The following is a 13,293-nucleotide window of genomic DNA, read 5'->3' as shown; positions in this document are numbered from 1 at the left end:
GTCGGTGGTATTTTGTTCTGTCAGCCTGAGTGGACCAGGTAGCCCAAACCCACAGAGATGCGGTGAGTAGCTCAGGAAAGTACAGGGCCAGCACTTGAGGCCAGAGCTTTGGGCCAGTGGCCCGCAGGAGCTCCGGTCCAGCAGCAGCATCAGCAGTCTGACCGCACGCCCTCTGGAATGCTCCTGGCAAGTAGCCGGCAGGGGACGGGAACCGGCAGGGGGCGGTTGGGCCTCAGAGTCAGGGCAGAGTCCTGGCCCCAACAGGCCAAGGATAGGCGCCAACAGCACTAAAGTGAACATCAAAGAAGATGCTCCGTGGGGAGGTTTTGCGAAGGTCATGAGGCCTAAAAAATCACCCCCAGGGGCCTTTTCTGAACTGGAAGTGGAAACAGGAAATAGCTAAATGAGATTCATCTTGGAAAAATGCAAGCTCATACATCTGGGTAAAACTAATCCAAAACACAGCATGAGATACCACAGTGCAGAGCTGGGGGCGGACTGCAACCCTCAGGGCAGCTGAGAGGGCCTGTGCAGCCTCTGACTTTTCTGGGGGCTGGTCTCAGTGTGGGCAGCAGGAAGCTGAGGACTTAGACATCTGGGAACTCCAAGCCAGGTTTACTGGAAAGAGAGGGCTGAGGTCTCTACTTCTCAGCTGGTTGGACAGTGACCTAGTGGTCCAGGAAGGGGAGAAAAGGAAAAGGGCAACCATCAAGGCCATGGCCTTGTGCATTGGTGCCCAGGCCTCCACTGGGTGGTTACCAAGGATCACCCCTCACAAAGCCTCCCTGGGCCCACGGAAAGCCCCGTGTTCCTCATTTTTGCAAGCCGCCCAGTGCTTTAAGTATTCAGGTATGATGGGTTGTTAAAAGTTGCCTCTGCCTCCCCAGGAGAGAACTCAGGTACCCAAAATGGAGTCAGAGGCCATTAAAAGGAACAGGAGTGGTTTCAGGGAATAGACTACTGCTCCCTGAGGAAAGGCAGCACCCACAGATGGGGAAGTAACTCCCTTACAAAGAAGCTGGGAGCTCCCCCTTCCCACATGGCAGGAGGAGAAATGAGGATGGGAAATGAGAGGGTCTGCATCCCAGGCCTCCCAGCTTCACAGTGTGTGTGCTGGGCCCAGGAGAGCAGACTGGGAGCTGGTGGGGAGGCCCAGAGGGGACCTGGTCTCAGGCACCTGCCTCCCTCAGCCCTGTGCCCACTGACTAGTGAAGGGTTGTGGGGTGTGGGGAGTGGGGGACGGAGATGAACGACATCACATGGTATAACAAAGAGATTCCAAAATGTAGTGCCTGAAAATAGGAGAGACACAACACTCAATGTTGTTAAGATGTCTGCTTTCTCAACCTGATCTAGAGATTCAATGCAATACCAATCTTGGAAAAGGAATTGTGGGGTGAGATTTCTGTTTTCATTTTGTTGGGTATGGTTGCTAAATTGGCTTCCAAAAAGTCCCTCCTACAAATTGCCAATTCCCTCATGTGTGATCAATTTGTAAACATTGGTTAATGTGACAGGTAAAAATATTCATTTAAATTTGCCCTTGTGTGGTGATTGGACCTGTCAGGCAATCTGGTATGTGTTTTTTTTGTTGTTGTTTTTAAAAGGAAAAAAAAAAAATCGTTTGGCTGTGGGACATAGGCGAATCTTAGTTCTCCCACCAAGGATATAACCCACACATCCTTCAGTGGAAAGGCGGAATCTTAACCACTGGACCACCAGGGAAGTCCCTGGTACGTTTTTGAGAAGACTTTCTTCTGTAAATTGACTACTGGTGTTCTTGCTCATTGTATTTTCCTTATTTATCTGTGAACAATTTCTTAATTACAGGAATTAAATTCAAAATGTGTCACAGTATTTCCCCCGTTTGCCTTTTAATTTTTAAATAATTTAAAATATGTATGTCAAGCTTATCATTTTTTCCCTTTAGTGTCTCCAGGTTTATTGTGATACTTAGGGCTGAAAAAACATTCATTGACTTCCCAGCACATTTTTTGTGTTGTTTCTTTCTTAGATTTGAATGTTTGATCCATCTGGATTTTATTTTGGTGTTAAGCGTGAGGGAGGGAGCCAACTTCTATTTTTCCAAATGGCCGGCCAGTCGTCCTAACACCGTTCGATTGAAAACGACTGAAAAGCCTTTCCCGGGGTTTGAAGAGACCACTCTACCAGCACGCTTCAAGCTAGCGTGTTTGCCGGGGACCAAGGACCCCTCGTCGCCAGGTTTCCGCGGTCCATCTGTCCCGCCGGATCCAATCGGAAGAGGCGAAGGGAAAGGGGTGGAGTGGATATTCCGCTCCTGAGAACTATTCCACTCCCACCAGCCACCGACCGACTACTAACCCCCTTTCCCCACCCTTGCGCTCAGGACAACCCCAGGCACCACTACCGCGACTTCACCTCCACCCTCCGAGGACAAAGCCCCTGACTCCCTCTCAGCTCCCACCCCTAACCCTAGTCTTTCCTCCCGGGTGGTCCCACGAAGGGGAGGGGACTTTCTACGAGGGTAATTTAAATAAAAGGTGTGCGCTCCGGTTCTATTTGCATAGAGGCGGGGCCTCTAAAGCCGACCTCCACCTCGCTCCGAAAGACCCAGGAGGAGAGAACCACCCGGAGACTTAATTTGCAAGGGGCGGGGCCTGCCTCTTTAAGTAGAGCTGGGCGCCACTTCCCCTTCCAGTCGGCTTCCGCCCGCTGTCGCTTCCGGCTTCTGTCAGCCTTCCGCCCTCTTTCTTCTGGCTTCTGTCCAGGCTTCCGCTGCTTTCGCTGGCCGCCGCGGGTGGCCGGGGCCCTAATGCTACCGAAACGACGGCGAGCGCGGGTCGCGTCCCCCAGAGCCGCCCCCTCTTCCGCGGCGCGCTTCCCGGGGGTCACTATCTACCTGGCCGAGCCACACATGGGCCGCAGTCGCCAGGCTTTTCTCACACGCCTGGCTGTCTCCAAGGGTTTCCGCGTCCTGAGTACCTACAGGTGCGCGGTCGTGGCGAAGCTGCCGCTAGGCGGGGTCACCTGCCTGGGGCCGGCTTTCCAGGGCTTTCTTTCCGAGGGGCGCGGGGCGGGGGCTGGCCAAAGGCCTCGCCTCACCTAGGAATGTGGCACGCCCATATCTGTATCACCGCGCTGTCGCGCCGGGCCGGCCGGGGGACGCTGCTGCGTGGCGTGAGGGCCTGAGTACAAAATGACCCGGCTAGGAATTTTGCAGCTGACCAGCCACTATACACGGTGTTACCTTACAGCTGAGGATATTGAGATCTGAAAAGACTCCCACGCAGCTGACCCTGGGGCGGAGGGGCACCTGAGGTTTTTGTATTCCAAGTTAACCCTGGCACTTCGTGGTCAGTCATATGGCTTTTGTTAATTTCCTTTTTTTGTAAAAGAGTGTTAGCAGTTATGGCCAGGAGTGTTTCTGTAGGACAAGGAGAGGCTTTGTAAAATCATGCGGGTCTATGTTGGGTTAGTAACGTTTCATTAGGTGAATTCATCTTGCCCTGTTAGCTAAAGAGATCTTTCCTCAGAGCTGAGAAAGGGATTTAAGTGAGACTTCCAAGAGTAGAATTAAACCAAACAAAACGGTCACAGAAGCAATGCTAAGAGTAAGGGAGGAGGGTTTCCATCGTTTTTGAAGTTGAGAGAGCAAAGTGAACCTAGGGGCCAGTCCCCCTGAAGCTTAGTTAACTATACCCAGGGTTGTTGCGGACCCACCCAGGATGATGACAGCAGCCTAGAGTGTGCTGGGCACTATCTAAGCCCTTTTGCTTATTATTAGCTCGTTTAATCTTTACAGCAAGCCTGCAAAGTAGATGTATTAATATCTCTGCTTTGCAGAGTTGCAAGTCAAAAGTACAGAGATAAATGATGTGCCCAAGGGCACAGAGCAAGTGTGGGGTAGAGCTGAAGTTCAGAGCCAAGTAGTCTGTCTCAAGCACTTGGAAGTAGGACCCACCCACCCCCACCCACCCTGCTTCCTGGACCCCAGGCCCCTGGCCTCTCCTTTCTCTGGGTTTCAGGGAGAAGAAGACAGACAAATTAACACCAAAAAAGGGTTGGGCTTGTGATCCTAGCTAGAGCAGAGAACCACAGCTCAGCAGATCCTGGAGTGATGGAGATGTTTGGCTGCCAGGAGGAGGGGCTGAAAATCTGGAATGAACAGATGCTCACCAGGCAGAGGGGATAGTATTGGCGAAGGCTTGGAGATGTAGAATGGAGCAGGAAGAATGGCAGGCCTGGGACAGGGCTCCAGACCTCACAATCTCTTCCCTCCACCCAGCCCAGAGGTGACACACGTGGTGATGGAGGGGACCTCAGCAGAGGAGGCTGTCTGCTGGCAGAAGCGCAAGACATCGGCTCTTCCTCCGGGTTGTACCCGCCCAGTGCTTTTAGACATAAGTTGGTTCACAGAGAGCATGGCCGCTGGGCAGCCTGTCCCTGTGGAGTGCCGGCACCGCCTGGAGGTGAGCCGGGTGGAGGCTTAGGGTAGAGCCACTGAGGAAGCCCCAGGACTGGCCAGACCTCAGCTGGGACAGGTGACATGGCAGCAGTGGCTCAGTGTCCTTCCTGTGAGTTGGGCAGTGAGGGCCCCATCCAGACCACCATGGGGAAGGTCCCAGTGCTTCCTGGGTGAGCACAGTGGAGGGGTTCAGGTGTGGGCTCAGAACAGGGCTGCCTGCATTCAAATCCTGGCTCTGCCCATGAGCCACAAGGTCTCAGAGTCCCCATCTGTGACGTGAGGGTGATAGGCACGTCAGGCCCACTTGATTGAGAGGAAGTGACAGAACACGTGCCCTGTGAGAGGTAGCATTGCACCGCTACCGCTGCTCTGGCCTCTGCCCTGTGCCTCTAGCAGTTCTGCCCTCTCTGAGTCTGCTCCTGTCCTGAGAGCCCTAGGTGACCCCCCTACCAGGAGAGGTGGGGCTCTGGAGGGCTGCCTGGTCCTTTGCCAACCCTGCAGCCTCAAAGCAGCCTGTGCCTTGCCCATCCCTAGGTGGCTGTGCCCAAAAAGAAGATGCCAAGCCCAGCATGGATGCTGCCCTATGCCTGCCAGCGTCCCACACCCCTCGTGCACCATAATGCCAGCCTCTCGGTGAGCTGTGGCTCCCCTGTCTCCCTGGGATGGAGCCAGGCCCTCCCGTGTCCCAGCCTTGGAAGGAGGGTTAGGGGAAGGCATTCCGCCATCCCTGCCTCTCACCAAAGACCCTTCCCTGCAGGAGGCTCTGGAGACACTGGCAGAGGCCGCTGGCTTCGATGGCAGTGAAGGCCGCCAGATCTCCTTCTACAGAGCGGCTTCGGTGCTCAAGGCTCTCCCCAGCCCGGTCACAGCCCTGAGCCAGCTGCAGGGCCTGCCCCACTTCGGAGAACACTCCTGCAGGGTTGTCCAGGTTTGTGCTCACTGCATGTAGAAGGGCAGAGCTGTGAATGTGAATGGGGCGTGGCGAGGAGGCCTGGGAGCCTGGTGAGGGCAGGTGACTGGGTGGCTCAGAGCCCAGCCGTAGCCACTGATGGTGCCCAGGCAGCAGCAAACCACCCTATTCACCCACATTCCTCATGTGTAAATTGGGTCTACACCACCTGCCTGAGGCTGACTGAAAGGTCTCAGCCAAGGGAGCTGCCAGGAGTCTGGCAGGCTGGTAGCTGGCATTGTGGGCATTGGCCCAGACTGTGAGGGATGGTGGGAAAGGATCCCTCAGCATGAGCACTTCTTTTTAAAATGTGAAGTTGTCCTTTTGTACGTTACCACTGAGCAAATTTATCATGACAGAAAAAATACTTTTCAATTCACTTATGTGTGTTTTTTAAGAAAATTTATTTTATTTTTTGGCTGCATGGCATGTGAGATCTTAGTTCCCTGACTGAACCTGCATCCCCTGCTTTTAAAAGAAGTCTTATTGAATTCCATCTATGTTTTAAAAAAGCAGTTGTTGACATACCCCGAGGCTTGTTGTTTATCTGAGAGGTGGCCCCTGTTCCTCGCCCAAGGGGCTTGGGGGATCCCTGTGTACATTTTTCATTACAAGTTCCCTGGGATCCTGGCCCCACAAAGACCCCAATTCTGGGTGTTGGGGGTTCTGTCGAAGCCTTGGGCCCCCCAGCCCTCTTCTTTCCAGTGAGGCTATGTCTCCTCCCACAGGAGCTGCTAGAACACGGAGTATGTGATGAGGTGGAGAGAATCCGGCTCTCGGAGAGGTACCAGACCATGAAGGTATGCAGGGTAGCCCTGAGCAGGGGCCCACAGCTCCACGGTGTTCCCCCAGAGACACAGCAAGGTTACCATCATGTCAGGCAGCAAGAGGGGGTGGCAGGGCCCACCCTGGGCTCAGAGAAGGTCTTACTGAGGACACCCGATATGCATGAGGCAGCCAAACAGATGGGCAAGAAAGTTGTTTTGAGCACAGGGAATTTTCTAGATCACTCAGGAGCATCTGTTCTTATTTGACTATTGATGGCATATTCTCCAGGGTATTACATGCCCCGGCATCTTAAACAGAGCACCCTGAACAAAACAGATCCTTTCTCTGGGGACCATAGGGACGATTACGTCTGAGGGGCTGCTCATCCTTGTTCTGTCTCTCTCTCTTGTGATCTCACATGCTCATTTGTTGGTGTCGCCCTGCCTGTGTTCACGGCGCACCTTTTCGCTGCTCCCACCCACTTCTGGTCTTGTGGATGCTCTCTCATGCTTCTCAGACACCCCAGTTTTGTGACTGGAGGTTGTCAGACCAGCGACTGGTCATGGAATTGGGGCTTCCCTGGCAGGGTGTGTCAGGTGCCATGGAAGGTCACCCAGGATGTGAGCATCAATGAGGTGGGGAGCTTCAGAGAGGTAGAGGAGCCATGGATGAAGCATGGAGGGGCTCAGGGGTATGAGGGCAACACAGGAGTAGATGGGTAGAGAGGTGCCGAGAGGGGGCAGAGCCATCTGTCTCTTCCTGAGTGCCCCTGAGTCCCAGAAGGCATCCAGGCCAGGAGAGAAGTACATGAACAATGAGAGGTTTATTGTTACAAACATGATTAGGTTATTCTCAGCATCTTTCCTCTCAGGAGTCTGTTGGTGAAAGTGATCCAGTTCGTGCTGTTGGTTCAGGGGATCAACACAGCCCGGTCTGCAGGAAGTAGGACTCAGGGACGTGAGCGCCACCCTGCTGTTCTTCCTCCTTTGCACACCAGCGGCCTCCCCACGAAGGTGCCCCTGGTGTGTACTGCAGCCTGTACCACTGCAAGGTGGCCCTTTTGTTTCAGCTCCAAAAGTTCCTGAGGAGGGACTCTTAAGTGGCTGGCCTAGGGCAGGTGCCCACCCCTGACGAACGAGATTTCGTCGGGGAAGAAACAGTGAGTTTCTAGGGCCCACCCTGTGTGTGGAAGACCCATGCAAGGTCAGGCGGCTGCCCTATGAGAGGTTGGCTCCAGCAACATAGTTTCCACTCGCCTAGACACCTCTGCTGACCCATGGCCAGGCAGTGGTACTTGCTGTGTTTGTTCCTGGAACAGAGCCATAGCCAGCCCCCAGCTATTCCTTCCAGATCCTGCTAAAACAACCCCTTAGCTGTTAACTGCCCATTTTTGCTGTTTTAAGAGGCAGAGCCACAGTAATAAATCCCAGCTACTGTTGGGTGGGAGCAGTATGGTTTTCCCAGTGAGTGGAAAGACTGTTAGGATGACTCCTTTGGTGATGTTGGAATCATGGGCTAGAACTGTACAAGTTCTGAGGAGAGATCCTTTTCAAGGAAGGGCCTGATCCTTCCCTGCCGTCCCCCGTGATGTTTGCGTCAGGGCCAGGCTCGGGGTTTGAGTCCTGCCTGTGAACCCACTGTGTGGCCTGAGCAGATTATTTAAACATGAAAAATGTGAGTAGGGATGCCACCTGCCAGACTACATGATGACTTAATGAGGTCATTTGTGCAGTGCCACAGGGGTGCTGTCCTAGGACATGCCTGGCATACATCAGTGTCGCCATCCTCATCTTGCTGTAAGAGCTTTGCTCCTGACCACACTGTACTCATCCTTTAAACAGCTCTTCACTCAGATCTTTGGGGTCGGGGTAAGGACTGCTGACCAGTGGTACCAAAAAGGGCTCCGGACACTGGATGACCTCCAAGAGGAGTCCCACAGACTAACCCAGCAGCAGAAAGCAGGTGAGCTTTCTGAGAGAGGGCAGAGCTCTGGGCTTCCCCAAAGCACCAGGGCTTGAAAGTCTCCCACACCACAGAACCCTTACTTCTGACGCATGGCGTGTGCTCATGGCTGCCTGTGTGGCAGGGAGCAAGGTGAGTGTGAAAACAGGCATCTGTAGTTGGTGGCTTCCTGAACCAGTGGAGTCAGAACCCATTGCAAGCCATTTTCAGTGAATGATAATGGTCACAGTAGCTGCCTCCTGGCTAGACTTGGACCTGAACCAGGCATGGACCCCTTACTCCTGATTTCATGGAAGGGCGAGCAGGTCAGAGAAGCCCAGGCCCTGGACTCATTTAAAGTGTGGTGCTTGGTGCCCTGGCCTGCTGGCTGATGCTCAGTGGGGAGAGGTTCCGAGGAGCCTGCTCGTGGGAGGTGGCACTGTGCAATGGAAAGAACGTGAACTTGAGAGCAGACTAGGCCTGGATTTGAGTTCCATCTCTGCCACTTACTAGGTAGGAGACCGTGGCCCTGAGTTTTGACTTCTCTGAGCCTCAGTTACGTTCTCTCTAAAGCATGGGATTCTGTGAGCTCTTTGGCGTGGGACCAGCATGTGGCAGGTGTTGAGTGGACTCTCCATCTCTCCACGTGGCCTGGGTTGGGGGTCCTTCTGAAGGAGCCCCACAGCCCAGCACTCGTTGCCTCTTTGAACATCTTCCCAGGGGCTGGGGGAGGGGAGGCCACCTGGGGGTCCTGGGAGAGCTGTCTGGTTGGTGAGCAGGAATTGAGACCAGAGAGCTGTGTGTCCAGTAGAGCGTTATGCAGTGACTTCTGTAGTGACATCTGTTGGCTCCACTTGTTCACCTCTCCCCAAGGAATGGCCAGCAGTGCTTACTGAGCTCGCACTGTGCCAACGGCCCTAACTCCCACACTTAGTCCCCTCCTAACAGTGTGTGGAAGGTACAGTGATTTCTCTGACAGGTGAGGAGATGGATTTGGGTTCACGTGAGGTGTTCTTAAGTGGCAGAGTCATCCTCTTCATCTCTACTACCTCCTAGTCCCATTTTACGGACAGGAAAACAGATATTGAAAAGGATAGTCTGTATCTTGACTGTGTCAATGTCAGAATTCTGGTGTGATGTACAGTAGTTCTGCAAGATGTTGCTGAGGGCGCAGAGGACCTCTGTTATCTCCTTCAGCTATATGTGGACCTACAGTTGTTTCAAAATAAAAGTTTAATATTTGAGAGAGAGGAGGGGTGGTGGTAGATAGCTAGAGAGAGCTGGGTTGGGCCAGTGAGGAGAGCTGTACTGTCCACAGGACTCCAGCACCACCAGGACCTGAGTGCCCTGATCCTGCGGTCAGAGGTTGAGGCCCTGCAGCAAGTGGTGGAGGCAGCCGTGACGCAGGCCCTTCCTGGGGCCACTGTTACGCTGGCCGGAGGCTTCCGGAGGTAAGGGGACTCGACACGCCGTCCGGCTCAGCTCCAGGCCCTCCTCAGGGAAGGCGTCTGAGGTGGGACCACGGAGGTGGGCCATCCCTCACTGAGGGGTTTTGGGAGAACATGGAGTCTGTGAGTCAGACTGGCCCCCTCAGGGGGAAGTTGCAGGGCCACGACGTGGACTTCCTCATCACCCACCCCCAGGAGGGCCAGGAGGCAGGGCTGCTGCCCAGAGTGATGTGCTACCTGAAGGAGCAGGTGAGGGGCTTCCCACTTCCCCTGCTGAGAGTCCTGCTGGGATTCTAGCTCCTGGTTTCTCAGTCCCACATGGCAGTGCCCGGCCATGTCTGTTCTCCAGGGCCTTGTCCTGTACCACCAGCACCAGCACAGCCAGCAGGGAGACCTGACCAAGCAGAGCCACACCATGGATGCCTTTGAGAGGAGTTTCTGCATTTTCCGCCTGCCGCAACCCCCAGGGGCTGCTGTAGGTGGCACCCAGAAGCCCTGCTTCGCCTGGAAGGCTGTGCGGGTGGACCTGGTGGTTGCCCCTATCAGCCAGTTCCCCTTTGCCCTGCTTGGCTGGACTGGCTCCAAGGTAGGGAGTGTGCTGCAGGGGCTGGCCCTCGGATCTGGGGCTGGTGGCTCTGCTGAGACGTGGTCACTTTTTCCCCAGCATTTTGAGCGGGAGCTACGCCGCTTCAGCAGGAAAGAGAAGGGCCTCTGTCTGAACAGCCATGGTCTATTTGATCCGGAGCAGGTGCGTTGCTGTGATGGGAGGCCTGAGGGGTAGGAAATGGCTTTCTCTTTGGCCCACAGTCTGAATCAGCCCCAGTCCCTCAAGCCTGGAACCCACAGGACCCTCAAGAGGCATCTACCATAGGGCTGGGCTCTGCCAACATTTCTAGCCTCCTCCCCATACCTTTCTCGGGGAGTCTGGTGCAGTGGAGGGAACAGCCCCCAGGCCCTAATGCCTGCATTCTGTTGCAGAAGACGGTTTTCCACGTGGCCTCAGAGGAAGACATCTTCAGACTCCTGGACCTTGAGTACCTTCCCCCAGAGCAGAGAAATGCCTGATCCTATCAACCCCTCCTCTACTCTGGAAATGGAGGGGGTCATTTGAGCCAGACTCTATTGGTGTTTTTGGCCCCTGACTATTTCCAGGCAGAAGATGTGCTGCTGCCCCAAGTCCTTACCCCTTCCATGTGAGAGCCCTATCTGTGAACCACCACTCCCCCACCTATACCCAGTTCAAGATGTAATGAAATTAGCATGTGGAATAAATGAAGCTGTATTTTCTAAATGTGCTGCTGGTGTGGGTGACTGAGGAGCACAGGGCCTGGTTCTGCCCAGAGGTCAGCTTTAGGGTGTCACTGAGGGTAGGGGATGTTCACCTAGCAAATAGACTTCCAGTTATTTCTCCAACAAAAATGGGTTTATTCCCGATCAGCAGAGAATCAGTCTGTAACCATGGCAAGCCGTGTGCAAGTCCCCAGCAAAAATGGAGAGGAAAACTTTCATAGAGGGGGAAAAAGGAATTTGGGAGGCCTATAGCAAACATGAGTCCATGGCTTTTCGCTGGCTGAGTCCTTGTCAGGAAAGAAGTGGAGGTCTTTCTTTCTGTTGGGCTCTTGCTGTCATTATAGGGCATGAATGCTCGCCCTTCTGGTCTCCCAACTCTTGAGGTGTTTATTTTTTTTTACATTTCCCCCTTTCAATCAAGATCTTTTTCTGAAAGCATCATTAATCTGAGTCAGGTTTTGTAGTTTCAGGGTCTTATTGACCTTCTATGCAAGGAAAGGCTTTTCCTGGGTGTAGTGTCCCACATCAGGGAGAAAATGCACAGGTTGGAGATCTGTTGAGGTCATATTTAAGAAACGAGGGGTAGGAGGGAGAACTCTTAGGTACTTTTTATCGAAAGTCCGTATGTTACCAAGATCCTAGATGTTAAAGAGCATGTGTAGCATTACGCCATCAAAGGTTTGGTGACAAATTGCCAGCAGCCCTGGCCTAGATATGTTTGGAAAGCTGTCTCAGCAGATGTCATCTGGTTCAATTCAGGGAAATCTACTTTCGCGTCCCCAGACGATCTGAAGGTCCAGACAGGGTTTGGTGCTTTCCTTAGGTGTGTCATACGAAAATAAGAGTTGTATTCCTTGGAGTTTTGCAGCACAGGGGGGTTAGCAGTACTGATAGCAGCCTCCTTCTCTTGGTGTCTTTTCCAACAGATGAAATTTCCAGGTTGCAAGATATGATGATCAAGGTCTTTCTCTCCCAAAAGTGCACTGTGAAAAAGATTGTTTTACCAAAATGTGATCTTGTTTTGTTTTTTCCTTAAAATACTTATTTATTTGGTTGCTTCAGGTCTTAGTTGTGGCATGCAGGATCTTTTGTTCGGGCATGAGGGCTTCTCTCCAGTCGTGACACTCAGGCTATAGAATGCACAGTAGTTGCAGTGCACAGGCTTAGTTGACCCGTGATATGTGGGATCTTAGTTCCCCGACTAGGGGACTGTGTCCCCTGCATTGGAAAGCAGATTCTTAACTACTGGACAACCAGGGAAGTCCTAAAACATGGTTATTTTAAAAAGAAGCAATTAGGCCTTTGTAGTATTGGAGTACCCCTCCTGTTTTTAGTTGAGGGTCAGAAGAGGCAAGAGTCCAGTGTACAGCACATCCTGTGATTATCTCAAAGGGTATGAGAGCTCGAAATGAGGTGGGTCTACGATTTAGAAAGACCAACAGCAATGATTTTGAAAAAGGTATTTGGAGGGTCTCTACAAGTTTTGCCAGTTGAATCTTAATAATGCTGTTAGGTTATACCTGAATGGTCTAGTGGTTTTCCCTACTTTCTTCAATTTAAGTCTGAATTTGGCAATAAGGAGTTCATAATCTGAGCCACAGTCAGCTCCTAGTCTTGTTTTTGCTGACTGTATAGAGCTTCTCCATCTTTGGCTGCAAATAATATAATCAGTCTGATTTTGGTGTTGACCATCTGGTGACGTCCATGTGTAGAGTCTACTCTTGTGTTGTCGGAAGAGAGTGTTTGCTATGACCAGTGCAGTCTCTCTCTCTATTAGCCTTTGCCCTGCTTCATTCTGTATTCCAAAGCCAAATTTGCCTGTTACTCCAGGTATCTCTTGACTTCCTGCTTTTGCATTCCAGTCCCCTATAATGGAAAGGACGTCTTTTTTTGGATGTTAGTTCTAAAGTTCTTGTAGGTCTTCATAGAACCGTTCAACTTCAGCTTCTTCAGCGTTACTGGTTGGGGCATAGACTTGGATTACTGTGATATTGAAGGTTTGCCTTGGAAATGAACAGAGATCATTCTGTTGCTTTTGAGATTGCATCTAAGTACTGCATTTTGGACTCTTTTGTCGACTATGATGGCTACTCCATTTCTTCTAAGGGATTCTTGCCCACAGTAGTAGAGATAATGGTCATCTGAGTTAAATTCACCCATTCCTGTCCATTTTAGTTTGCTGATTTCTAAAATGTCAATGTTCACTCTTGTCATCTCCTGTTTGACCGCTTCCAATTTGCCTGGATTCATGGACCTAACATTCCAGGTTCCTATGCAATATTGCTCTTTACAGCATTGGACTTTACTTACATCACCAGTCACATCCACAACTGGGTGTTGTTTTTGCTTTGGCTCCATCTTTTCATTCTTTCTGGAGTTATTTCTCCACTGATCTCCAGTAGCATATTGGTCACCTATTGACCTGGAGAGTTCATCTTTCAGTGTCCTAT

General features: G+C 52.1%; 1 protein-coding gene across 3 annotated transcripts; it reads left to right on the top strand.

Annotated features, from left to right (window-relative positions):
* POLM (DNA polymerase mu) lies at positions 2,002 to 10,844 on the top strand. 3 transcript variants are annotated; one of them, XM_005679335.3, is made up of 11 exons: positions 2,510 to 2,970; positions 4,268 to 4,451; positions 4,982 to 5,080; positions 5,205 to 5,375; positions 6,125 to 6,196; positions 8,006 to 8,126; positions 9,424 to 9,556; positions 9,700 to 9,802; positions 9,903 to 10,139; positions 10,218 to 10,301; positions 10,532 to 10,844. In XM_005679335.3, exons 1-11 carry the CDS (start codon positions 2,795 to 2,797, stop codon positions 10,616 to 10,618), a joined length of 1,467 nt encoding a protein of 488 aa, XP_005679392.2. In that variant the 5' UTR covers positions 2,510 to 2,794; the 3' UTR covers positions 10,619 to 10,844. The 3 variants fall into 3 exon arrangements, with proteins under 3 accessions (XP_017902497.1, XP_017902496.1, XP_005679392.2); XM_018047008.1 differs by having other exon boundaries at positions 2,002 to 2,970; positions 9,903 to 10,301; positions 10,535 to 10,844; XM_018047007.1 differs by having other exon boundaries at positions 2,008 to 2,970; positions 9,903 to 10,301.

The sequence above is a fragment of the Capra hircus genome, chromosome 4 (assembly GCF_001704415.2).
Source record: "Capra hircus breed San Clemente chromosome 4, ASM170441v1, whole genome shotgun sequence".
Classification (NCBI taxonomy): domain Eukaryota; kingdom Metazoa; phylum Chordata; class Mammalia; order Artiodactyla; family Bovidae; genus Capra; species Capra hircus.
Note: the sequence above shows the minus strand (reverse complement) of the source record. Positions and strands in the feature narration are given on the sequence as shown.

What these genes read in the sequence shown, in the direction of transcription:
- POLM (XM_018047007.1), top strand. Translation starts at nt 2,795, where the DNA reads ATGCTACCGAAACGACGGCGAGCGCGGGTCGCGTCCCCCAGAGCCGCC. An exon ending in CTGGCCGGAGGCTTCCGGAG is followed by an intron (nt 9,557 to 9,699) that starts GTAAGGGGACTC and finishes TGGCCCCCTCAG; the next exon opens with GGGGAAGTTGCAGGGCCACG. An exon ending in GTCTATTTGATCCGGAGCAG is followed by an intron (nt 10,302 to 10,531) that starts GTGCGTTGCTGT and finishes ATTCTGTTGCAG; the next exon opens with AAGACGGTTTTCCACGTGGC.